We start from the raw sequence: 27921 nt of genomic DNA, 5'->3' as shown, positions 1-27921 counted from the left end.
GCCTCGTAACAAAACCTTAATATTTAAAATAGTGAATGTTTTAAAGGTGACATTTGCAGTTTGTGTGAAAGGTTGGATTCTTTTCTTTTTTTTATCTTCTTCTTTTTTTTCTGAGACGGGGTTTCGTTCTGTCGCCCTGGCTAGAGTGTGGTGGCACAATCACAGCTCACTGCATCATTGATCTCCCGGAGCCAGATGATCCTCCCATTTCAGCCCCCGAAATAGCTGAGACTACAGGCATGCAACATCACAGCCAGCTAATTTTTTGTAATTTTTTTTGTTGAGACAGGGTTTCATCTAAAACTCCTCGGCTGGTCTAAAACTCCTGGTCTAAAACTTAAGTGATCCACCTCCCAAAGTGCTGAGATTACAGGCTTGAGCCACCGTGCTTGGCCAATTTAGATTCTTTAAGGTGCAGTGTTTGGATAATTTATTATTTGAAAATAAATTTAAGTAGCTCTGTACCTCATACCTGATGTCAAAAAATGGCATGTGGAAATAGTTAAGTACAAAAATGAAACCAAAAGAGCCATCAGTAACTATCTGCTTTAAGAGCTGAGGAAGCCTTTCTGGCCATAAAGCATAAAACCTTAAAAGGAAATGCTGATAGATTTAACTGCATGAAAATTTAAAACTTATGTATGTCCACCAGCTTAAGCAAAATTAAAAGGCAAGTAAAAAAACAGGAAATATTGTCTAAAATATGCCAAACTAGGTTTAATATTTTTAATATGTAAGTTCTTTTAAGTCGATAAAAAGAATGTCTCATTAGAAGCAATTAGTAAAATAATACATATTAGGTATCATAAAGTATGATAATGGATCACAAGAAGTTACAGATTTCTTTTTTTTTTCTAATACCAACTCCATTAGCCAAAAAAGTGGCATAGACTTATTTGTGTCAAAAGAGAGTATTTTTTCCATAAAAAAGAAAGGTAGAATATATCTAATTGGTGAGGCGTAACCAAAACTTTTCACATGAGGCCAGTAAGAAAATCCCCAAAATTAACAAAGACTCAGTTTTCAATGACACATTAATCACAGACCAATTAAAAAGCTACATAAAAATCTTACCTACATATTAGAAATACATTTTTAATTCATCCATACATAGATCCAACAACCTTTTAGAAATATAAAGAAAAATTTTTATTAACTGACAAAAAAACACTACATATTGAATTCACTTAACTGTCACTTAAAGGGTATCTACAGAATTCTCACCTCAATATTTTAATGGAAAATAAGTGGAAATCAATAGTCCAGAGATCCTCATTAAGAATGAGCCACTGATGAACACAATATATTTTTAATTTGTATAACATTTCATTCATGTGCATGTTTTGAGCATTAGTCAATGTTTAATTTGCATCAGGCTTTCCAAATTAAATTTATAAGATTTCTTTTCAATAGGCATTCTTAGATGACTTTTGAAATAATTATTAAAATGGAAACTTACCTGTTTTGCCAAGTACTAGGATTTAGATGAAGAATACATTCTTATAAGATTCATCTCCAGTGTGCACATATCATGTGTCTTTGAATGTACCTGAGAGAAACAAAGGCATCCCCACATTCCGTATGTTTACAGGGTTTTTCAGAAATGACTTCTTTCATGTCTTCATCTAGAACTGGAAACACTGAGGACATTACCACATTGTTTACATGCATATTTTCCCCCCATATGAGTTTTTTGTATTTTCAAAGGGAAGCGGCAAAAATACATGCCTTCCCATATTCCTTACATTCATAGGTTTTTCTTCAGTATGAGTTTTTTTAATGTGTTCAAAGGGAACTGGAACATGCAAAGGCTTTACAACATTTCTCATATACATATGGTTTTTCTCCAGTATAATTTTTTTCATGTTTTCAAAGATAACTCAGATAATTGAATGTTTTCCCACATTCCTTACATTCCCAGGATTTCTGTGAAGTATAATTTATTTCATGTTTTACATACAGAACTGGAATATCTGAAGGCTTTATTGCATGTCTTACAATCATAGGGTTTCTCTCCAGTATGAATTCTGTCATGTTTCAAGGTAGTTGAAACGACTAAAGGCTTTACCACATTTTTTTTTTTTTACCTTCATAGAGTTTCTCTCCAGTATGAGTTTTTTCATGTGTTCGAAGGGAACTGAAATGTCTGAAGGTTTTACCACATTTTTCATATTCATAAAGTTTATCACCAGTATGAGTTCTCTCATGTGTTTGAAGGCAACTGAAACAACTGGAGGATTTACCACATTTTTGACATTCATAGGGTTTCTCTCCAGTATGAGCTCTTTCATGTCTTCTAAGGGAACTGTATTGATTGAAGGCTTTACCACATTTTTTATAGTCACAGGATTTCTCTCTAGTATGTGTTCTTTCATGTCTTCACATGGGGCGGAAATGACTAAGACTTTACCACATTTCTTACATGTATAGGGTTTCTGTCTAGTAGTATTTCTTTCATGTTTCTGAAGGGAACTAGAAAGAAAAACTCCCTTACCATATTTCTTACATGTAAAAGATTTTTCACCAGTATGAGCCCTTTGAAAGCAACTAAGACAACTTAATTATTTCACATATTCCATACATTCATAGGGTCTCTCTCCAGTATGAGCACTTTTGTGGTTATGAAGGTAACTGGAATATCCAAAGGCTTTATCACATGAGATTTTTCTCTACTATGAGTTCTTTTATGTTTTTGAAAAGAACTGCAGAATCTCAAGTCTTTACCAAATTTCTTCCATTCATGGGGTTTTTCTCCAATGTGAATTACTTCATGTCTTTGAAGTAAATAGGGAAATGTAAATGTTTTCTCATGTTTCTTACATTAAGTAATGGCCTGCAGGTCATGGCTAGGGGCATGCAACCCCTACAGACTTCTTTGTTCCTTCTTTGCTCTCAGTGCTTCACTTGACTAACCTAAAAATATATATATTCTGAATAATGTTTCCCTTGATGAACAAATTAAATGACTTTTTTCTATCAAATTGGAAAATGTTTGGAATTATGGGCATACTTGCTATTGCTAAATATTTGGCAGTGAGAGTAGAAATTGGTAGAATAGGGGTTAGGGAGGGAGAGCATAAGGAAGAATAGCTAATGGATGCTGGGCTTAATAGTGATACCAACATGATGGGTTAATCTGTGCAGCAAACCACCATGGCACACATTTACCTGTGTAAAAAACCTGCACGTCTTGCACATGTACCCTGGAACTTAAAAGTTGAAGGAAAAAAAAAAAGAAATTGGTAGAACAATTTTGAAGCATAATTTGATGGTAATGTTTATCAGTAACTTTAAGCAATGTTTATCTTCTTTATTCTCAGTAATTCCACATCTAGTAATTTATTAGAGAGGCATACAGATTTATATATGATAAGCTTTATCACACTGTTTTAATGATAAAAATTGAGGGAAAATAATATACAACAGGAATTAGTTAAGGGAATTACATTTATTCAGTTCAGTGGAATAATATGCTACTGTTCATGATATGTTGTTAATTTTAAAAAGCAAGACTCCAAGTAGTATATGCAATATTATACCATTTTATAAAAGGTGTGTGTGTGTAAAAATCATGGATGAAAATATGTGAAACAGGAGCTCTCTTTGAGTGGGATCGTGCTTAACTTGTTTTCTTCCATATTTTTTCACATATTCCAAATTCTTTTCAGTCAACACATACCACTTTAACGGGAAAAAAGCCTCAATAAGTATCAGTTAAATAAAAGTTAAATGAAGATATAGGTGAGTTAGATAACCTATAGGATTTCCTTCGTCACATCAGAGTCCCTCACTCTCTATGACTGTCCTTTTTGTGAATACTCTTCTAGTCTAAATTGTCTATTTTTTGTACCCTGACTGTATCAGGTGAAATACTACTACTTTAGCTTTCTTTACTGCTTCCCTAAGTTACCATTTTTCTGTGTTTATCTTAAGCTATCCCCATTCTTAAGAGGGCCACGCTCTCTACCATTCTATAGCTATGGCCAACTGATTGAATACAGTTTCCCCCTGAGCCAGGAAGTGCAACAGTCATAGTCAACTTGACATTCTGGTTAGCCACCACCACCAACTGATTCCAGTGGGTAGAGGAGATGAATCCTGTTTGCTTTCTCTGGGCTGCACCTCAGCCTCTTTCCTCTGTGAAACTTGCCTTCGGTTATCTTGCTCCATGGTGATTGTTTACTTCTCCTTACTCCTATATCCATTATTATGTTTGTAGCACTTGCATATAGTACACATCTACCTGTTCACATTTTTAGTATACATACTTTATATCCTAACCACACTTAATTTGAGAGACAGTGTGTTAATATAACTTTTTGTAGCCTAAGTACATATAAAAGCAACTTGTCCCTTGTGGATATTCAATTCAAATTAATTGAAGTTAAGTTAGTAAACGTTTGAAAAGATAAAAGAATATTTCCCCTGAACAGTATCATCTACACTTTGTAACTTCAGATGCCTTCTACAGTACTGATTCCCAAACATATAACTCCCCCTTCAGTCTTCTGCATATTCAACAGTTGTTCAATAATAGCTCTATTTCAATATCCACAAGCATTTCCTCCTCAGATCTATATCTTAAGTTAACCCCTTTCATTCTGTTCCGTCTGCTACTGCCTTTGAAAAGTTCTTGGGGTTTTTTTCCCCTTGTATTTTTGAAACAGACCTCTAACATGTCTGCCTGACTGGTTTCACCTGATTTCACACCATCCTTCATCTTGCCATGAAGTTTTAGATTGTTTGCCCTCGTAATTAAATCTTTCATTGGGTCCCCATCATTTTCATGATAAAGTCTAACCTTTTTTGTTTAATCAGTAGATGATTTATAATCTAGCCTCTACTTCTGAGGTTTCTTTTCCAAGTACTTTCTAGACTTTCTCAAACCATGTGTTACTTCCTGTCCATTACAGACTTATTTGTAAAATACGATAAAAATGAATGTATGCATTTGGACAAGCATAAATGCTTACTCTCCATTTCTGTATTTACTACAGACTGGTAGCCAGCAATGTATGGCCCCTTATCAGTTTGCAGGTGATACATTGAGCACTGTCGTGTCAACTTTCCTGGTCTCCCTAAATTTGTACTCGTTTCCTCTCACTGAAATGTCCAGGCTCCCCACCTTACTTAGAAGTCTCACCTCTTTTGGGAACTTTTCTTTGACCTTCACAGGGATTTAAGTATTCTTTTTCTTTTTCCATATTATATAACAAGATTCACAAAAACAGAAACTAAACTAAAACAAGATTTTTCCTTAGAACATAAACATTCAGAGGAGGGCATTCAAGATTCTTAATTAGTTTTAAAAGTGTATATGTGTGTGAAATAGAGATTTAAGCCTTTACTTAGTAATGTTTCTTCTTTTCTGGTAAACACGTCTCAGCCTCCTTCCCTCCAACAAGCCTAGTGATTATAACAGGAAGTAACAGATCAGATCAATATTTAACAACAAAAATGTTGTATTCATTGATTCCTTCTAGGATGGCCCCAGAAGTTGCAGCAGTAGAGAAGAATGGTGGCTACAACCAACTCTGTGATATCTGGGCAGTAGGAATAACAGCAATTGAACTTGGAGAACTTCAACCACCTATGTTTGATCTCCACCCAATGAGGTGTTCTCATTATTTATAATTATCCAGTTATTGATCAAGTCTATGGGGAAAGTGAAATGCTGATAACTCAGCATCAAGCTCATTTTTAAGAATGAAAAATAGTAAAGGTGTTGTAAGGGATTTAGGGATAATCTCATCCAAAACCTATTGTGGGCTAGTCCGAAGATAGTTTTCTCAATTCATTTTTCACAATTACAGATCAAGCTCCTTGTTCTGCTCTTCTTCTCCTTCTCACTACTGTACTTGACTAGTCTTTAAAATAAAAAAAAAAAAACCTGTCTTGTATTGTTGCTCCTAAAACAGCATAAGAGTAAATTGTCCACACTGTTTGAAGCTTTTCCATAAAACAAATTTCCCTTAATAATCACACTAGGATATGACAGTTAACATTCTTTTAAGACTTTTTGAGTCTTCCTGTTCATTCTTTTATCAATTCATCTTTTTTTTTTTTTTGTCCTATGTGGAATTATAAGTAAATGATAGAATGCAGATGAAACTTTTCTAGTTATATTTGATTTTGTTTCTTTTTATTTTGTCGAGGAATAATGAAGAGGTGTCTGTGCTGAATATAATTATCATTTACATTCTAGGATGTATTGTCTCAGAAAAAATATTTGAGGGCTTCTGAAAAGTTTTTTGATACTTTGAAGGAAAAGATAGATTAGGCTAAAATTGACACTTTAAAAATAAATGATATGAAGCTAAAAAAAAATTAACAGAATGGTAAAAGTGTTTTACTAACATAATCGGCAACTGATTAATATATACCATATAAGGAAATCATTCAAAAACTACAAGCAAAAGATAGATTAAGGTTTATGAGCAAGTACCAGATATGGGAATCTATTTGACCTCATAAGCAGCTAAAGATAATATATATTAAAAGATACCTACTTTTAGCTAGAATGCTGATAAGTACAGACCTTTTGGAAAACACTTTGATGTTATTTATTAAGGACAATACAAATGTTTCAGTGATTCCACTGTTTAGGGGATTATACTTCAGAAATAATCTAAGAAAATGCTAAGAATTATGCATTTCAGGATAACAAGGGAAAAAAATCTAAATATGTAGTAGTTGTTCAATTGCTAATCTAATTATTTAGCAGTTAAGGGGAGCGGTTACATATATATGAACCAAAGCAAAATGGAAAATTGATTATTAATGAAAAAAATTATAAATACTAATGTAAATATAATGTAATTGGTAAGCATTTAGATAAAGACTAAAAACATTAGAAACATTTTTTTAAAGTTTAGAAAATTTTAAATAATAGAATGGTGGGAATATAGATTTTTTAAAATTTTTCCTTTGAATCATTTAATTTTTAAAAAGGAAAAATGTATTTGTTATGCTATAAAAGAATAAGGAATTTGCTTAGAAACCTGGGATTTCTGTAGGAAATGCTGAAATAGAGCATTTTAGAACTTCTTAAATCCTCTATCATACTACCCCCATAGCCCAAAAGAAAATGGGTCACACGTGAGTTTATAGACAAAGTTCTCTTGTAGATTGGTTTGTGTATTTAATATACCAAGAGAATATGGGAAACCATTGTCCAAAAAAGGAAAACAATCAGGAAATGGATATAATTTGCCTGTACACCCAAAAGAAATATGGAGCCAGTCTTTGGTTAAATATGCAACCTAATGTTAGGGGAACATGTCATCTCTATGTATTAGAGAGTTATATACAATTATATAGACCTGTGCTTAAGATATAATATGGGTTACGTATGTAACAGTATAGTAGGAAAACTCTTTTCCAATGTTTGATAGGTTTGCTTTGTGAATAAGGGCTTGTTGGAAATTTAAAAATCTCTGTAGTCAAGAGAAATTTTTTGTAGCCTTATAAAGTATTAAAAATTTAATTTCTATATCCCATAGTAGTTTTTATCATTGCCCACTTATGGGGTAGTCTTGTATAAATTCATTACAGAGTATTCATTCTAATTGTTAGATGTAGTAATTTTGATATTGTTCTTTAACTATAATTTTTATTTCAGGGCTCTCTTCTTAATGTCAAAAAGTAATTTTCAACCTCCCAAACTAAAGGACAAAACAAAATGGTGAGTTAAAGAATATATGTTTTATAGAATTTTACAATCGAAAGGGGTATAGATTCAGTTCCCATATTTTATAGATAATTAAACAGAAGTTCATAGACATTAAACAGTTTTCTCAAAGCTACACAGCTGATTTGCTTGCAGACCTATGGCAAGGATCTAGATTTATTTTCTGATATTTCTTTTTTTTTTTTTTTTCTTTGAGACAGGATTTTGCTGTGTTATCCAGGCTGTAGTGCAGTGTCATGATCATAGCTCACTGCAACCTCAAACTCCTGGGCTCAAGAGATCCTCCCTCCTTTGCCTCCTGAGTAGCTGGGACTATAGGATGTGCCACCACACCTAGCTAAGTTTTGTTTGTTGTAGAAACAGGGTCTCACTATGTTGTCCAGGCTGGTCTCAAACTCCTGGCCTCAAGAGATCCTCCCACTTCAGCCTCCAAAAGTACTAGGATTACAAATGTGAGCTACTGTGCCCAGCCCAGTGTTTCTTTCTTTTTTTTGGAGACAGTGTCTCTCTCTATCGCCAGGCTGTAGTACAGTGGCACAATCTTGGCTCAATGCAACCTCTGCCTCCCGGGTTCAAGCGATTCTCCTGTCTCGGCCTCCCAAGTAGCTGGGACTGTAGGCACGTGCCACCACACCCAGCTAATTTTTGTATTTTTAGTAGAGATGGGTTTTCACCACGTTGGCCAGAATGGTCTCAATCTCTTGACCCCGTAATCCACCCACCTCGGCCTCCCAAAGTGCTGGGATTACAGGCGTGGGCCACCTCACCCGGCCCAGTGTTCTTTATAATCCAGTATTCTCATAAAATTCAATACTTTTCTTAGCTCTTTGGCAGATTGGGTAAGAAATGTGGTGAGGAAAGAATTAGAAGTGAATACATGAAGATTTTGAAGAATCATCTATTTTTGCCCTGTATTCCTTTACTTCCATTTATTTCACATTGACTTTCATGGAAGGTGATATGAAAAGGGTTCCCAGATACCATGACACTTAAAATCAGTCTCTGTTGGTTTTTCCCTCTCTTCCTTCTGTAATACTCAAAATGTTTATTACTTATTTTCATCTTCATCTCTTCTTTCTCTTACAAAGTAAAGCAGTTTACCTATCTTTATAGTCCAAAAAGATGTCATCAATTGGTTAATACAAATTAAAGATTATTTTTCTGGTAATATCTTCCCCATGCATTTAATAAAAGAAGCCGTGCGAGTAAGTTTCCAAATTCTTAAATTCTGGAATTCTTTATCTAGATTACATGGATCTTTGAGGATCTGTGAGCCCCCAAAATTCTGTATGTATATCCATTTTTCTGAGAAGACAGTCTATAGCTTATTTCAAATTCTAAGAGGCCCTTCCCCACAAACAGGTTCTCAGCCACTGCTTTATGTTTCAGTAGTCTGTCTTATTTTATTTAGGACTCCAGCCATTCTGGGGATGATGACAGGAAAGAACGGCAAATCACACTGTGTAGAGAAAGGAGTTTATATTCTGCTGCTAACAGTATTGACACTGGGTCCTTCCCATTTCCTGTTGCCCTAAGTTCCTAGACATCTGGAACTGAATGGTTTTATGGCAGAAATGACTGATATTCATTCAGGAATGAATGAATGTTCGCTATAAATGCTAAATTCACAGTCAGATTTCAGAGCAGTTGTTACCATTGGAGAATCTTTGCCAGTCCCGATACTGCCTGACTCCATGTTATCTCTGTCACGAGCCATCAAATGCGATATAGTGATTTGATTTCTCTGCACAGAACTGCTGTGTGGTTGTTGTCATTGCTGATAAATATGGTTATTTCATCCCTTTAGTTCTTGTCCATTCTCTCCAGTGGAATCTTGGCAATGGTAGAAATACCTTTTTGTGTCATTTATCAATAATCAAAATGTGATACCTTTAATTTATGTCTTCTCCCTTTCCCCACTTCATCAGTGAAGGTGGCAGAAAACTCTTCTGGTTGCTAAAATTGCTCCCTCCTCTTTGCCTTTTTTTCTAAGAAATTAATTAGTCTCTTTGGGATTTAAATAGTCTCTTATATTATCCCGTGCCTGCCTTTTGTGCCATCCAACTCTTTTGGTATAGCACAACATTTACATACTAGGTAAATTATGCAATGAGAAAAGGACATTTTGACTCCTAAGTAGTACCAAGAAAAGTAAGTCATATATAAATGACACAGCCTATCCATTTCTGATTGTTAGTGTAATTTTTGTGGTTGTATATTACTGTTCTGTTACTTAATTGTATTTTATTTAAAAGACAAAACTGACACAGATGTTTCCAAGGAATATATTGTACTTTAACTAAGTGGCCCAATAAAAAAATCATGGTGTTTTAGACTTACTAACTGTTCCTAAGTTAATGTTATTTACTAACACCAAAATATAGTAGTGAAATATTTTTGTACATCTCTTTTTATTTGAAGGTCATCAACATTTCATAATTTTGTCAAAATAGCACTAACCAAAAACCCAAAAAAAAGACCAACTGCTGAAAGACTTCTGACTGTAAGTCATTGAAATTACAAGGGGATTTCCTGTAGTTGTAAATTAGACATATCAGTAGAACAAAAGTATTTAGGTTTTTAATATAAAAATGTTAGCGATCTCTTACAGCAGGGGTCAGCAAACTTTCTGTTTTTTTTTTTTTTTTTTGGAAACAGGGTCTCACTCTGTCGCCCAGGCTGGAGTGCAGTGACACGATCTCAGCTCACTGCAACCTCTGCCCCAGATCCCCAGGATCAAACCGTTCTCCTGCCTCAGCCTCCCGAGTAGCTGAGATTACAGGCGCATGCCACTGCCACCTGGCTTATTTTTGTATTTTTAGTAGAGACAGGGTTTCACCATGTTGGCCAAGCTGGTCTTGAACTCCTGACCTCACGTGATCCACCCGCCTCAGCCTCCCAAAATGCTGGGATTACAGGCATGAGCCACCATGCCCAGCCAGCAAATTTTCTATAGGCAGTTCACATAGTAAATATTTTAAACTTTGTGGGCCATACAGCCTCTGCCACAACTACTGAGTTCTGCCATTATAGCCCAGAAGCAGCCATAAACAGTGTACACATGTGGGTATAATTTTAATACTCAATAAAACTATTTACAAAAAGAGGCGGTCAGTGCACTAGATTTTCCCCATGGGCTGTAGTTTGCTCACCCCTGCCTTAGAGAAAACTTTAAAATGTTGCCCTTAGCTAAAATGAATTACTTTTCTTGGCTTCTAATATGAATTTATAGAATACTCTGCATATGTGTGTGTATAAAACACTTTTATATTAGAAATAGTCAATGATTACAACAACCTAAGAAAGCTTTACTGAAATGCCAGTATTCAATTATATACGTCTTTGTACATTAACATAATTTTACAGAATTAAATGTATGCAAATATAGGATATACATGCTTTTTTCTTATTGTGGTTATGGACCATACCACAGTATTCATTTGCATCAGTATAGTGATATGAGTAATGAATGTCATTGATATAGCCATATCTAATCTATATAATTTTAGAACTTGATTAGATAACTTTACAAAAAGAAATTACTTTCTAAATTTACTCTACAAAGGCTTTTCAGTTTTATATAATATATAATTATGGATTCTCTGATGAATATTTTTACTAAGACAGTTTATTTATATTAGTAGACTCCCATATACTTGTCTCTGCTAGTTACCAAATGAAAAAATGAAGATAGCATTTTCTTTAAACCATAGACGTAAAGGCATGCTCATGAAATTTCATTTTGTTTTCTTTTAGCACACTTTTGTTGCGCAGCCAGGTCTCTCTAGAGCCCTAGCAGTTGAACTGTTAGACAGAGTGAACAATCCAGATAACCATGCACATTACACTGAAGCAGATGATGATGACTTTGAGGTAAGGAAGTGTTTGCAGTCTCATAGTTGAAAACAAATGTTTTATAAGGCCTTAAAGTTTGCTTTTTTTTCTTTATTTTCTGAGTCCATCTTTTCACTTAGTTAAAACAGGCTTAGCTACAGAGATTAATAGTGTAAACTACACCTTTCCTGCACATAATTATCAGTTGATACTTTTTTTATCCTAGTTCTCCTCAGAACTAGGATTAGTTCTTAACACAGTCTCTTTTTATGTTCTTAGTTTGGTTAGCCTGAAGTTTTGGTAGCTGAGATTGAAATCAGGTGTCCCTCTGCAGCAGTGCAGCGGTGCTTTCCCTTTTGGTGATTGCCCTTCTCTCTCGACCTCAGCTTCTGTAGTGAGTTTGATCTTTCTGTGGGATATATATAAAGAACATCTGTTTCCAAGGAAATAAAGGTTTTAAGAGCCTTGCTTTCAACTAAAGGAAAAAAAGCATAGCCACAACACATATGCGTATTATTTTTTCTGAAAAAGACTTCTTAGAAATCCAGCTGCTCATTTTTGTAGTTGAATTTGTATTAACAGAATACAAATAATTTTCAAGAATGAAGCTGAAGTTCCTGTTGGAAAATGTTATCCTTTTCAGTATTTCAAAACTATTATTTCTTATATAGTTAGTTGTAGGGCTATTCATAACTATGCTTGCCTTCTCTGAAAACATTATAGAATTATTTTAATAATTCTATAATGTATTTTCTTTTTTCTTTTTTTTGAGAGGGAGTCTCGCTCTGTTACCAGGTTGGAGTGCAGTAGCACAATTTCGGCTCACTGCAGCCTCCGCCTCCTGGGTTCAATTGATTCTTCTGCCTCAGCCTCCTGAGTGGCTGGGACTATAGGCTCCTGCCACCACACTCGGCTAAGTTTTGTATTTTTACTAGAGACAGGGTTTCACCATGTTGGCCAGGATGTTCTTGATCTCTTGACATCATGATCCACCCACCTCAGCCTCCCAAAGTGTTGGGATTACAGGCGTGAGCCACCGTGCCTGGCACGTAATGTATTTTCTATAACAACACAACTTGTCAGGAAATCAGGAATGAGAGACTTCCTCTTCATTAACAGGTATCTACTTATGACTGTATATAGCACAACTATATTTTTTCACCAGTCTCTTTTTCTCCTTGTGTTCCTTCTTCTCCTTTTATGATTCTGTTTTTTTCCTAAGTTTTTCTGAATCTGTCTCTTTATGTCCTTTTTAGCCTTTATTTCCCTTATATCTCTACCTTCACTAAAGGGAATTTTCTATTTCCTGTTCTTCAGTTTTAAATTATTTCCTATAAATATCATACTATGGGCCAGACACTCCTGTAATCCCAGCACTTTGGGAGGCCAAGATGGACAGGTCACTTGAGGTTAGGAGTTCAAGACCAGCTGGCCAACGTGGTAAAACCCTATCTCTACTTGAAAAAAATACAAAAATTAGCTGGGTGTGGTGGCAGGCACCTGTAGTCCCAGCTACTTGGGAGTCTGAGGCAGGAGGAGCTCTTCAACCCAGGAGGCAGAGATTGCAGTGAGCTGAAATTGTTCCATTGCATGCCAGCCCGGGCAACAGAGTGAGACTTTTGTCTTTAAATAAATAAATATTATAGTAACTACTAGCACTCATTGGGTACTCAGTGTGAGCCACATGTTACGCCAAATAATTTCTGTGTTAACTCATCTAATATCAAAACAGTCCTTTGTAGTAGGTACCATTAATATCCCTGTTTTATAAATGAGGAAACGAGGGACAAAAAATGGAAGTAATTTGCCCAGCATCATATGGCAAATAGGAAATGGAACCAGGATTTAGATCCAGGCAAACTCCAGAGCCTACTCTCTTAGTTAATACACCATCATATCTATGTATGTATTTAATAGAAATAGTCATTAAACAGTCTTTAAACTCCAATCTTTATTTCCCCATTGCCTGGTATATAGCATAATCCTGTCATGTCGTGAGTACCCAGTGAATATTTAGTTGAATGTTAAATGAACTTGAAGTGGAAATATTAAATAAACCAGCCATACATAAAATTGTTTTCTACTTGAACCACTGTTTGCAACTTGGGATTAATAAGTATTTTAATTGTTTAAAGATCCATTGTTTAAAGAAAGTAAAGTTATTCTTGCATAAATGTAGAGTTAGATATTACTCAATTCTCCAGTTTGCCTTTCACTGGTTATGTAAATAACCAAACACCTATTTTTTACCACATTTTGCTGGGCTTCCCAAATCTACTCTACTTTCTGAATTCTCTATTTCTGTTTAATGATGTCACCATACTTTTCAATTCTTGAAATGCAAAACCATGTGCCAGGCAGTTGGGGGCACAATGGTGTATGAGACTAACATTATCCCTGCTTTTATAGTGCTCACAGTATAGTCTCAAAGGAAATTCAGAAATACCGATGACTAATTTACACATGTGATGGAATGGGAGGTAAAAGGTGCTATGGAGGGATATTATAGGGGCAGGAAAAAACTCACTATCGTAGAAGTGACATTTAAGCTGAAAACCTGAAAGATAAGTCAGAATTCGAGGAAGAGAATAAATGTAAGTGGCCTGAGCAGAGGTGTTAATAACATGTTTGAAAGCCTGGTAATAAGGGAGAAGGCACTGTACATAAGAAACTAAAGAAAAGACAGTCTGGGTTGGACGCGGTGGCTCACATCTGTAATCTCAGCACTGTGGGAGGCTGAGACAGCTAGATCACTTTGAACTCAGGAGTTCAAGACCACCCTGGGCAACATAGTGAAACCCCATTTCTACAGAAAATACCAAAAAAATTAGCTGGGCATGGAGGCACACACCTGTAGTCCCAGCTACTCAGAAGGCTGAGTCTGGAAAATCGCTTGAGTCTGGGAAGCAAAGGTTGCAGTGAGCCGAGATCGCGTCTCTGCACTCCAACCTGGGTGACAGGATGAGACCCTGTCTCAGGGGAAGAATAAAAGAGAGAGAATGAGAGAGAAAGAAAAGTCAGTCTGAATAGAGCAGAAAATAGGGAAGAAGGAAGTAATAGAAGATAACGATACAGAGCTAAATACCGTCTATCAAACTGTGTTTAAAATGTTGGGCTTTAGTCTAAGGGTAGTAGAAAGCCATTAAAGGGTAAGGGAGTGACGTAATCAAAATGTGCATTTTTTAAAGATCTCAGTGACTTCAGAATGGTGAGTTCATTACTGAAAACCTGTTAAAAGACTGTTGAAATCATACAAGATAAAAATAATGGTAAACTAGGATGGTAGAGCAAGGATGGAGAAAAGTGGATTAATTTAAGAATTATATGAGAGAGTTAATGATTGGATGAAGACATGAAGGTAAGGAATAAGAAAAGAATTACTACCAGATTTTGACTTGAGCGGTTGGATGTAAGATATAACCATTTACTAAGATAGGAACACTATGGTAAAATCAGGTTTGGGAAGAAAGATGAGTTGCGTTTTATACTGAAGAAGATGTTGCATAGAACTTCCAAATGGAAATGTCTAGTAAGGAGCTAAATATGTCATTGTAGCTTGGAGAGAAAAGTTTGTATTAAAAGTACAGGTTTGAGGCTGGGTATGATGGCTAATGCCTGTAATCCCAGCAGTTTAGGAGGGCCTAAGGTGGGAGGATCACTTGAGCCAAGGAGTTGGAGACCCACCTGGGCAACACAGTGAGACCCTGTCTCTACAAAAAAAATTTTAAAAATTAGCAAGGCTTGGTGGCGGGTACCTGTAGTCCCAACTACCTGGGAGACCAACGTAGGAAGATCACTTTAGTGCAGGAGGTCGAGGCTGCAGTGAGCCATGATTGTGCCACTGCACTCCAGCCTGGGTGACAGAGCAAGACCCTGTCTCAAAAAAATAAAAGTAAATAAAATAATAAAAATATAAATTTGAGAGTCATTAGATACACATGTAGTTGATGCCTTAAGAGTAAATGTGATCACCCAAGGGAAGCATGTAGAATGAGAAGAGAGCCTAGCACAGAACCTGAGATTTCTCCCAAAATTTAAGGATCAAGTAGGCAAAGGGCAATAGCAGAGGAGATTGATAAGGAACATTGAAAGAAGAAAGGAGAGTTTCAATGAGAACATAGAAATTAAGTTAAACTAGTTTTTGGCTTTAGGTGGTTAGTGTTTGATGAGTTTAACAGGGATAATTTTCTAATAGAGGAAGGGGAGCTAGATTGACTGGTTTGAAAGATATGTATTGCAATTCATTTATGAAATTGAGCTGTGAAGGGAGGGATAGGGTAGAGCAGTAGCTGGAAGAGAATAAGCTGGAGAAGGATTTTTTTTTTCATGCTTTTTCTTTCGTTAAATGCTCATAATACTGTCCAATAGACAGAAGAGTCAAGGGAAGCAAGATGGAAAGGCAGAGTCCATGAGAAGAAAGCAGGGAGACGCAACACTGCTCTTCCATTAGAGAAAGGGATGGTTGGTAATGCAGTGTAGCTGGTGATTTCTATTTTCTCTGTGAAGTAAGTGGTGAAGTGATCTGTATGGGTGAAGGAAAATGGGTAGGTTTGAAGAACGTGAAGAAGGTACGGAATAGTAATTGAGGGGAATGGAGGGTTAAATGACTAGAGTCAGAGCTCAGATTAGATGAATTTTCAGTGTGTTCTACTGTATAATTTTCCTCCAGCATGATTGATACCCCAGATGTGTAAACGCAAAGGTGACCAGTTGAGTTTATCCAGGATTGGCATTTTGCTGTCCCAGTCTACTAAAAGATAGTGGGGCAAAGGGAATTTAGGATTTTTGCAAGAAATCACTTCAAATTATGTGCTACCAGACATAGACCAGATAAGGAGAGATGCTGATGTAGAGTGAGAAAGTAATGGATCAATGCACTTGATACTCCATTGGGAACGTTGAACAAGTGTAATGGGAGTAAGTGAGGGAGTAAACTCAAAACATCGGAGATTTGTAATATAGAGGAAATTCATGCATCAGAGTTGATGACAGGGTCCAAGCTGTGATTTTTAGGAGTTGAGAGTACATTGAAATATATGAGAGTGTCTTTGAAGATGGGGTCAGAAAATAAGTCTAGAACAATGGATCCTCCTGGGGCTTTGAATTTATTTGGTGTGTTGGTGGGTATTGAAGTAAGAGGTGAACAGATGAGCCACTTTCAGAGCCATCAGTGAATGAGAGTGAGTCATCAGAAATTTGGTAAATAGGGGTTGAGCTGAAGGCCTAACTTCAAAAGAGCAGGAGGTTCTGCACAGTGGGTAGAAGTAGCATGCTTCTCACTTGGTTTACTACAATATTCTTACTCAATCTCCCTGTATCCAGTATTTCTCTCCTCCGTAGTCTCATACATACTTAATAGATAACTCTTAAAGCTGACACTGGCAATGCCATTTCCTTGCTGTAAAGTCTCCAAAAAATTCCTTTTGCCAAGAAACTGAGGTGAAGATACCCAGACTGACATTCAGAGCCTTTGATGATCGGGCTCACCCTCACAGTCTGTCTTTCCATCTTTGTCATCTCATCACCTGATCTTCACTGCAACCAAATAATAACCAACCCCCACTCCCTACAAACACTCCACAATTTCCTGTTATTTCTTACCTCACTTTGTTCATATCCTTTCTGCTATCTAGAATGCTTTTCCCACATTGCCGCATATTTAGTGCCTACTGGTACTTCAGGGCCCCAGATGAGATTACAGCTTTCATGAAGAACTATACCCCTTCAGGTCAAAGTCATTTCTCCCTCCACTGGGCTTTACTAGTAGTCCATTTATCCTCTTAATGAAAAGTGCTTGCCATTTTCTCATCTTTGAGTATTTGTGTGTCTTACCTCCCTAGACTATAAGCTCTTTGAGGATAAGATTTGTGTGTGTCTTTGAATCTCTTCAGTATTTTATACAGTATAAACATGGAACAAGTGAAAAACCTTCCAAAGTATTTTAGCATTCATTGTATTTGTTTTATGTTTATCCTATAATTTACTAGTAGATATACATATTTATCAATAAATGATAAGAGAGTTTGACCTTTTAACTTTATCATTGAAATTTGTTAAAGTATATATATTATGCTTATATTCACAGCCCCATGCAATCATTCGTCATACCATTAGATCTACAAACAGGAATGCCAGAGCTGAACGGACAGCTTCAGAAATAAATTGTATGTGTTTGGTTTACATTTTCCATTGGTGGTTTTGGAGGGTTGTGCTGGGTGTTCTTGTATGTTTCGTAGAATAATAAAATTTCAGACTAATTAAGACTACATACTTCAACATATCAGAATACTTCTAAAATAGGGGTTGCTTTTCTGGTTTCAATGGAATTCCCTTGGTTTATAATTTTTGAATAATTTTTATTTTCCAATTATGGACATAATCATGCCCATTGCTGAAAATCTGCAAGAAAAAAAATAGAAAATTAACATTGCATACAATCACATCACCCAGAGCCAACCCATAGTTAATATTTGGCCACACTTATTTCATTTTCCATGTGTATTTTTACATGGATGAATTTATACTATGCATAAAATTTCACTTAATAATAAAACTAATTTCCATATATTAGCGTAGACTTTATAACCATTCTGTTTAGCGATTGCATTCTGTTTCATTAATTGATTTATTGTAGTTAGCCAGTTTACTCTCACTGCATGTTTGGGTTGGTTTCAGGTTTTAAAAATCAGATTAGCACTAAGATGAATCTTTTCTAAAGGAAATATTTCAAAAGAGAGATTGGTTTTTAATTTAATAAATTAATCATTGACCAGTGAAAATGTCCTCTCAGTATTTGTCACCTTAGCCAAATTAATTTAGAACAACAGATTCATAAAGAAATTTTAGTTCTTCTCTGGTTTATTGCCTTAAATGAATACTTGTTCTGAGAGATTTAAAGTAGTTTACAGTAAAATAAGGTTTATGACTAACAAAATCAATAAAATTGTAAACCATACTAGAGGAAGATAATTCATTAAATATTTGAACTAATTAGAATTATTGGCAGTGTGCATTTTGTTTAAGTCTGAGTTTTCATAAACCCAAACATCTCTAGCTTTATGGGCGCAGCTTTAAAACTCTTAGTCACTGGAGAGTATCCTTCCCTTCTCAGTTGTTTCAATCAGGCCTTTTCATAATTAAGCCAGTAATTCAGGATTTAGTATCTTTGTTAGTGCCTAGATCGATGATATCTTCTTATGCTGTTCTCTCTTTTTATAGTCTGAGATGAAGTCTGTGGGCCTCAAATACTAAAGAGAAAAGTAGCAAAGTTGATATTCCATTGTAACATATTCTTTATTTTATGTAGTTCTGTAGTATTCCATTAATGTAGTCTATTTTATCTGTCTTTTCTCGTATAGTTTTGGGGTTTTGTGTCATATTTAGAAGGCTTTCTCGATTCCAAAGTTATAAAATAATTTTCCTATTGTTTCTTGTGTTTTTAGTTTCTTTTTTAATATTTAAAAATCTGATATAAATTATTTGGTAGAAGGTATAAGTATGGATTGCAACTTGAGTTTCTTTCTAGATGACAACTCAGTTTCATTATTTATTGAAAATGCAGTCTTTCTACTCATGGACTTGACATGCCATCTTTATTATATACTGAATTGCCATACATATTTTAGGGTTGTTTCTGGAAATTCTATTCTGTTGCATAAATGTCTGTTTTTGTGCCAGTAGCATACTTTTGATTATTATGTCTTGATAATATCTGTTAGAACTAATCCTACTCCTACTCTCTGCCCCTCCCCACCACACACACATATGTACCTTGTCACACTTATTTTTCATTATGACATTTGGCTATTGTGCCTTCCCCACATAAACTTAAGAATCAGCTTTTGTGGTTTAAAAAAAAAAAAAAACTGTTTTTACAGAGATCTTAATACTTTCGGAGAGTTGACATATTTATGATATTCAGTCTTCTTAACCAAAATAGGCTTTTTCAGAGATAAGATCTAGTTCTTTTATATTCCATGATATTAGCCCAAAATACTAATATCCTCATAGAGTGAGCTCCATGTGCTTAAAGCACCAGACAGAAAGTGGTAGAGTAGAAGGTCACTTTATTAATGACTTGTCTTTAAAACTTCTTTGTATTTATCAGGAGTGTTTTACCACTTTGCTTTTGTTTGTTCAATAGATTTTATGCTATTTATTTCTACTTTGATTTTGTTTCAGTGTTTTAAATTGAAGTGATAACTTATATATAGTAAAATGCTCAAATCTTAAGAATACTCCAGGATAAATTTTAAAATATATACACTCATATAGCTACCACATAGCTAAAAATACGAATGTAGAACATTATCAGAATCTCAGAAGTTTCCCTCATGAGAGCCTTCACAATCAGTATTCTTAAATTCTATACTCACCTGCCCTCCCTCTCCCCAGGCAAATTACTATTCCGATCTCTGTCACATAAACTGGCTTTTACCTGATCTTGACCTTCAGGTAAATAGAATCATACAAAAAGCACCCTTTTGTTCCTGGCTTCTTTTACTCAACATTATGTCTGTTAGAGTCATGTGTAGAAATAGTTCAGTTTTCACTATACGGTAATACTCCATTGTATGACCATACCATAATTTATCCATTCTTCTGTTGATGAGCATTTGATTTATTTCTGGTTTTGGGCTATTATGACTACTGTAACCATTCTTACCATGTATTTTTAGTGGACATAAATTATTATTAGGAATCATACCCAATCAGTCTAAGACCACCAGGGACAAACGTGTAGTCCAACACAGTCAGGTTTACTGACTCCTTGCAATGAGAGAGAACACACACCAGAGGAACCAAACCATTCAACATTTCATCAAACAAGGGAAAAGAAATACACGATTTTGGGAAGAGTGGAGTTCAGGTGAATTTTAAGTGATGACTTAATGCAAAGTAGGGATGTGTATGAAAGGGTCTCTGCTGTTAAAGTAAACCCAGGAGTATGTTTCCTTGGAAACTTTTTGAAGTGTTGTGTTCAAATATGCCTTTATTTGAAGCTCTGCATCTGGATTGGAAATTGAGTCTGTTTCTCTGTGTCAGTGATTTAGTCCAGGCAAGAATAGGATGATTCATTCTTAATGTGATTTCATATAGCAATGTTTCTGGCAGTCAGTGATTTTAGAGAGAGATTTCTCAGAAAGCAGAATAACTCAGAGGGGGTCATTATATGAAACTTTACATGTACAAAATATCCTTGGGAGAAACATTGTTTCTTGTTGACTTTGCATTTGGATTTGTGTCTGTCCTTTCAGCCTCATTAATGGCAAGAAAGATTTCTTACTTTCTCAGTCTGATTCAGATATGAGTGTATTAGCTAAATTACCTAATTTTTTTTTTCTTTTTTTTTTTTGGTTTGTCATCTGAAGAGTGTATTAGTGGTTGAGCCCAGTTACCTAGGAAACCAACTGATTACAAGGAATTGGCACCAAGGGAAGATAGGAGGTATTCACAAAGAGTATAAGCCTAACAGTTAGTTTAGTTGTATAATTTTAGCTGACTCATGAGTAAATTTCAGCCAGGTGTTAGACTCATACTCCAGGCTGACTACGGCTGCAAAGGGCAATAGTAAGAATAGGGACTCTACAGGTATCATAATAAAGAAGTAACAATTATCTGTCAACAGTCCAAAACCTCCAGCTAGCAAAAAGCCGGGGGAAATGTGATTAAGAAAATAAAGTACTGTTGTTGCAGGTTAAAGTAACCAGCAGCTCCAGTTATCTTTCCATGGGTCTTGGGCAGACTTTACACTTCATGTAGTTATCAGTTTTGGTACAACTGACTTGGGTGGCGGCTCTCTTCTTTTTGTAGTCATCTGCTTCAGAAGGATTCCTTGTCACCTCTTTTTGAGGTGCCCTGCTGGGACAGTCTTCCAGCAATTTAAGATTGGCGTATGTCTCTATATTAGAGAGACATGAATACAGGGATCAACACCCTATTTTACCATTGCATTAGTTATTAACAATACCTGGCAAAATTCTATGTATTGAGTTTAGAGGGCAGTTTTCCAGAAGACAGTTTCTGAATTTTAATGTAAAGGTTGTTTCAGAGGAAATGCTTCCTGGACCTGTTTGAATGGAAAACTGTGTGTACTCTGAGTTCCAGTTAATAACTGGAAATGTAATAAACGTAGTAACTTGAGTTAATGGCAGTATTCCCAGATGTATAGGATGCCCAGATTTTTTGGTTCATAGAGTTAATGAACTCCAAGGGGAACTGCTGTCACTTGACATTCAGGCAAAGGAGAAAAACAACAACAACAAAAAACCCTTTAGGCTAAGGAAGCCTCAGGATTTCTGAAAGTTTAACCAACTTCAGTTTGAGATTTCTGTTTGTCCTGTTTATCTTACCTGAAGGCTAAGAGTGATAAAGGCAATAGAGATTTTGAGTAAGATGTACAGATGCTCCCTGATTTACGGTGGGGTTACATCCTAATAAACCCATTTAAGTTGAAAATATCATAAGGCAAAAAAAAACATTTAACACACCTAACCTACCAAACACCATAACTTAGCCCAGCCAGCTTAAACATGCTCAGAATATTTAATGTTAGGGTAGCTGACTGGGAGCTGCAGCTTGCTGTCGCTGTCCAGTATCTCTCAAGAGAGTATCATACCATATATCGCTAGTCTGGGAAAAGATCAAAATTCAAAGTACAGTTTCTACTGAGTGCATATCACTTTTGTACCACCAGAAAGTCAGAAAAATTGTAAGTCAAGCCTTTGTCAGTTAAGAAGCATCTATATTGTCTTACAAATCTGTTTAGTAACAGTTCTAGGGAGGTAAGTGTTTCTGTCTCCAGAGAAGTAATCACAGATTTCCCAAGTAGGAAGCACAAACTCAAGACACTTTTTTTTTTTAACCATTGGTATAGTTGAGGCTTTTTGACAAGCTGTATTCATCTTAAAAATAGACATATAACTACCAAATAAAAACCTATATTGACAGAATAACTATTTTTTTTGGAGGGGGGGAACCTGAACTGTAGCATATCTGTATGTTCTTCTACATGAGTATTTTTTAAAGCTGCGAATTACAACCCAATTCATGACATCAACTCAGTTTTTTAAAAAAAAGATATGAGGTACTGCAATATGAAATTTTTGTGGGTTTTGGTTTTTTTTAAGCAATTTGTGTTGTGTCTAACTACGTTTTTTTCTTTGTGTTCTGTCTTGGGCTCATTGAGCCTCTTAGATTTGTAGGTTAATATTTTTTATCAAATTTGGAAAATGCTTGGCCACTATTTATTCAAAATTTCTGCCCCAGTCTGTCTCCTCTGCTTCTGGGACTCCAGTTATATATGTAAGAACACTGAATGTTGTCCATAGGTCATGGAGGCTTTGTACTCCCACTCCACTCTTCTCCCTGTATCCACACATAAGTTTTTTTTTTTCCTTCACTGTACTTCAGTTTTGTTTTTCTTGCCCTGACTTGAAGCTCATTGATCTTTTTTATACTATTGAGTCTACTGGTAAGCCCATTCAGTGAATTTTATTTCAGGCAAGCGTTTTTTGGATCTAGACTTTCAGTCATATATGTAATATACCTGTATGTACACATACATCCATATATATAATTTCTGTTTTTCTACTGAGCTATTCCATCTGCTCACTTACTGTGTTTGTCTTTTCTCTTAAATCCTGGAACGTATTTATAATCGCTGTTTTGAAATTCTTGTCTGCTGATTTTAACATCTGTGTCACCTCTGGGTCTGTTTTTAGTAATTTGTTTTTAACTGGTTATGGGTTCCTATTTCCTGGCTTCTTCAGTTGTTTTTGTTATTGTATGTTGGACAATGTAATACAATGTTGAGAGTCTGGATTTTATCCTCTTTCTTTAAAGAGTTAATTACCTGGTATGTCTACTTAATCCTTTCAAGGCTTGTGTCAGGTTTTAGAGTATTCAGCAAGGTCTTTCCTCTGGTAGAAAGCCAAATTTTTCCTGGTACAGTGGGATCTCCAGAAACTCACAGCTCTCTGTTAGCCGTTTTCTGAGATACCTTGCATACTCTGGCTTTGCTCTTGGTATTCAGCCAAAGACTTAAGAAAACCTCTTTGCATATTTTTGGAGTTCCTCCTTTATACAGCTTTCTTATTTTTGGGACTGTGCCCTCTACCTTAGCAGCGCCAAATTAAAATCCTTGTCCCTTCACCTGTTGAGACTGTTACTTTCTCTTTGGGCTCCATTTTCTTGTATCCTCGTTTGGAAAGTGCCCCCAGGCAGAAAGTCAGGGTAAATATGGCTCTTATCACCATGTATTTTCCTTCTTTTAAGAATCACAGCCTTATGGTGTCTGTGGTGCATTGCCTTCAAACAGTTGCTTTAGTTTGTACACACACAAACATGCAGACATATATATGTATTACATGTAGATAGTTGTTTATACAGAAGGGTAAGTCCAATTTCTGTTATTTAAAAATGGCCAGGCGTAGTGGCTCACACCTGTAATCCCGGCACCTTGGGAGATTTAGGCAGGCAGATCAACTGGGGTCAGGAACTCCTGAGGTCAGGAAACCTCATGAGATGGTAAAACCCCATCTCTACTGAAAATACAAAAACTAGCAAGCATGGTGGCACACACCTGTAGTCCCAGCTACTCGGGAGGCTGAGGCAAGAGAATAGCTTGAACTCGGGAGGCGGAGGTTGTGGTGAGCTGAGATTGCACCACTGCACTCCAGCCTGGGCGACAAGAGTGTGAGACTCCATCTTAAAAAAAAAAAAAAAAGTAATATATTATTTTCACATTTGTGCTTTTTATAATGCAGCTCTAGAGCTGCTTGCCAGTGTTTCTGGTTGTCACAAAAATAAACCTTAGTTCATCTCTGTTTCAAAAGACTAACGAGGTTCTTTATGAATTATAATAGTAGTTCTTGAATTCAGATGTTTTTAATTATGTTAAATAAGTCATTAATGACCAAGGACTTTTTATTTTTTAAAGTAGATACTATATTTTATGGAATGTCTTCCAAACTTTTATTGAAAAATTTATGACATACTGTTTTTGTTTAATGTGATGAGTTATGTCAGTACTTTGTATTTGCTTTTTATAAATCTTGTTTTTAGAAATAAGGACAACTGGATCCTATTTGAAAGTGCTTTTTAAAAGTATTTTGTTTAGGCCGGGCGCGGTGGCTCAAGCCTGTAATCCCAGCACTTTGGGAGGCCGAGACGGGCGGATCACGAGGTCAGGAGATCGAGACCATCCTGGCTAACACAGTGAAACCCCGTCTCTACTAAAAATACAAAAAAAAAAAACTAGCCGGGCGAGGTGGCGGGCGCCTGTAGTCCGAGCTACTCCGGAGGCTGAGGCAGGAGAATGGCGCAAACCCGGGAGGCGGAGCTTGCAGTGAGCTGAGATCCGGCCACTGCACTCCAGCCCGGGCTACAGAGCAAGACTCCGTCTCAAAAAAAAAAAAAAATAAAATAAAAGTATTTTGTTTGCTAAGATTGTATTTAGGAATTTTGCATCTCTATGAATTAAGTATGAGTGTTTAAAAAAATTTGGAGGGCTTTTAGTCACATTAGATTTTAGAATTTTTTAATTTTAAATACTTTATGAGGAAGTGATAAACCCTCCTTTTCTCTGTTTTAGAATATTTTATACAAAAGTTACTCTTTGAATATTTTGAATAATTCTGAAGTCAGTATGACTAGGTCAAATAAAATACATATTTAGCAAAATATATCAGATTCCTTGTGACATTTAATTTCATAGAAGTCATTTGTTCTTTTTAGGTAATTTATAGGTAGTTTTTCTTAGTTCATCTCTATCATGAAGCTATAGCTTAAACTGTCTCAAAACAGAGTCTACAGCGTAGAGAAAATCTTTAAAGTTTTTACTTAGTCATTTACTTTTGATGAATCTTTGAAAATCTCTTTTCTACAAAAAGAACTGTTTGTTTAATTTCCTTATTCCAACCAAGAATTAAGTAGAGATGTTAGGAAGATCCCAGTTTGTTACTTACTTTTGGTAAGCATAACAAAGGGATACTCTTGTAGTCAAGAAACAAGATTTTTTTGTCTTCTCTTCTTTCCCCTCTTCTTTCTCCCTCCCCACACCATATACAAACTTGCCATTACATTTCCGAGATCAACCCTGAGATGCTGAGTTTGTACATACCTGTTATATATTTTGCAGTTGACAAATTACAATTTGAACCTCCTCTGAGAAAAGAAACAGAAGCACGAGATGAAATGGTAAGAATTAATTTTTAAAGCATTATTTTCACATTAAGATTTGAGAAAATTTTTTTTGAGTTAGTAGTACTTTAGAAAACAAAGTAATATACTCTTTTAAGCATTAATTTTGATTTTTCCCATATTAAAGTTTTTAAAAGTTTATAGTTGTATTTTTACTAGAGTACAATGTAATACACTCTTTCAATCATTCATTTTAACCTTGTTAGTTTTTTGAAGGTTTTACTTGATGTCATTAAATACACAGAATTTGATTCTCAGCTTTAAGCTCTCAGGACCTTTTTTTTTTTTTTTTAAATGATTCTGTTTAGTTTATAGTAAATTCTACATTCTGTATTGCTTTACTATTTTTTAAATGTATTTTATTTGTTAATATAGTTTCTTTTTTAACCATTGCTCCTATTTTGAATTTACTGTTTAGTTACCTCTTTCCTTATCTAAAATGAAAAAAGTGGTCGGGCGCAGTGGCTAACGCCTGTAATCTCAACACTATGGGAGGCTGAGGCAGGTGGATCGCCCGAGGTCAGGAGTTCCAGACCAGCCTGGCCAACATGGCAAAACCCCATCTCTACTAAAAATTCAAAAATTAGCCAGACATGGTGGCATGTGCCTGTAATCCCAGCTACTTAGGAGGCTGAGGCAGGGAGAACTGCTTGAACCCAGGAGGCGGAGGTTGCAGTTAGCCAAGATCAAGGCACTGCACTCCAGCCTAGGCGACAGAGCAAAACTCTGTCTCAAAAATAAATAAATAAATAAATAAGGGAAAAAGTAATGAAGCAAGATATTATTAGAGTTAGCCTAACCTATAGCCTATTGAGTTCATCCTTAACGTTTGGAAGTAGTGCTCTTCTTACTATAAATGTTGCTGTATGATAAAACCCCAATTTCCATGCTAGTAGGAAAAAGTAGTAGCACCAATAAATTGATGACAATTTAGTAATATGATATTTAGTTTTCCATGCTAATAGAGTGATGATGTAGGTAATTCAGTTGTTTATTGTTTGCTTTGGAATATACTCACATATTGATAGAGAAGGTTTGTCACATTTGAAGCTATATTTAGTATGTTTATGGAATTTCTTAAGTTCAGGTCAACTGATAATGAGTCATTGACCTAAATATGTCAAATGACAAAGCAAATCTAGCTAGAGATTAAAAAATTGATTGAATGCCAAGATGATTAATAATCATGATACTGGAATGTTTTCTTGAATCAAATAAAATAAAATACCTGTTACAAAGTAACATTTTAAACTATATTTTTATCTTTACAGGGATTGTCATCAGACCCAAATTTCATGTTACAGTGGAATCCTTTTGTTGATGGTGCAAATACTGGCAAGTAAGTTGTTTTCTAATTTAATAACTATATTTTATTTGATTACATAAGAACAGTATGGGGCGTGTGATTTATTCTAATAAGTTTTAATTTACATTCTTGAAAAAGTTTTGCCTTTAATGAAGGTAAAGCTTTTGACTTTTACCAAAAAGCATCATATATTGATCATTAAGGTTTTTTATTTGTTTTTTAGTCAGAATATATTATGTAATGATGATATACTGAAAGGTGAGTCACATAATGTCATGGGAAAAAATACTGTAACAGAGTTAAAAAGCCCCAGTTTCATCTCTCCAGTATAGTTACCTCAACAATTAAGTGAGGGGGCTGGCCTTCATGAGTTGTTCCTAACCTCTCTGTGCACTGCAGTTACCTACAGAGCTCTTTAGAAATGCAGATTCCTAGGTTCCCATATTAGGCCTATACGTTTGGGGTTAACAAACTATGGCAGCCCACAAACTAAGAATAGTAATTACATTTTTAATGGTTGAAGAGAAAGCAAAAGAATAATAATATTTTATTACACATGGAAATTACATGAAATTCAAACTTCAGTGTCCATAAATAAGTTTGTTAGAATATAACTATGCTCATTAGTTTATGTATCGTACATGGCTGCTTTCACACTGTAACAGCAGAATTCCATAGTTACAACCACTCTATGTCTCGCAAAACCTGCAATATTTACTCTCTGACCCTTCATAGAAAAAGTTTGCCAACCTCTGGAATAGATACAGTCTTTGGGACTGGATCTAAGAATCCTGAAAGCCACATGATTGATTTCAATGACTGTGGATAACTGTGTGGGACCAGTGGACTAGATAAGTGCTTCTCAAACTTCTTGACCTGGAGAACTTAT

At 35.5% G+C, this 27921-nt stretch overlaps 1 protein-coding gene and 1 long non-coding RNA gene across 3 annotated transcripts in view; one reads left to right on the top strand and one right to left on the bottom strand.

Annotated features, from left to right (window-relative positions):
- Nucleotides 1-27921, top strand: part of MAP4K5 (mitogen-activated protein kinase kinase kinase kinase 5) — a 107304-nt gene that overhangs the window by 52254 nt on the left and 27129 nt on the right. For both annotated transcript variants that reach the window (XM_025390992.1, XM_025390991.1), the window contains exons 10-16: nucleotides 5484-5615; nucleotides 7622-7684; nucleotides 10112-10193; nucleotides 11447-11563; nucleotides 17610-17688; nucleotides 25665-25723; nucleotides 26998-27065. In XM_025390992.1, the coding sequence (XP_025246777.1) occupies nucleotides 5484-5615; nucleotides 7622-7684; nucleotides 10112-10193; nucleotides 11447-11563; nucleotides 17610-17688; nucleotides 25665-25723; nucleotides 26998-27065 (600 nt within the window). The remainder of the gene's footprint in view (nucleotides 1-5483; nucleotides 5616-7621; nucleotides 7685-10111; nucleotides 10194-11446; nucleotides 11564-17609; nucleotides 17689-25664; nucleotides 25724-26997; nucleotides 27066-27921) is intronic.
- On the bottom strand, nucleotides 17462-25694 carry LOC112628295. The gene is made up of 2 exons (XR_003120416.1): nucleotides 25647-25694; nucleotides 17462-17923 (listed from the first exon to the last, which is right to left on the bottom strand). It is a non-coding gene; the product is annotated as an uncharacterized LOC112628295 (long non-coding RNA).

Source organism: Theropithecus gelada, chromosome 7b (assembly GCF_003255815.1).
Source record: "Theropithecus gelada isolate Dixy chromosome 7b, Tgel_1.0, whole genome shotgun sequence".
NCBI classification, from domain to species: Eukaryota; Metazoa; Chordata; class Mammalia; order Primates; family Cercopithecidae; genus Theropithecus; species Theropithecus gelada.
Note: the sequence above shows the minus strand (reverse complement) of the source record. Positions and strands in the feature narration are given on the sequence as shown.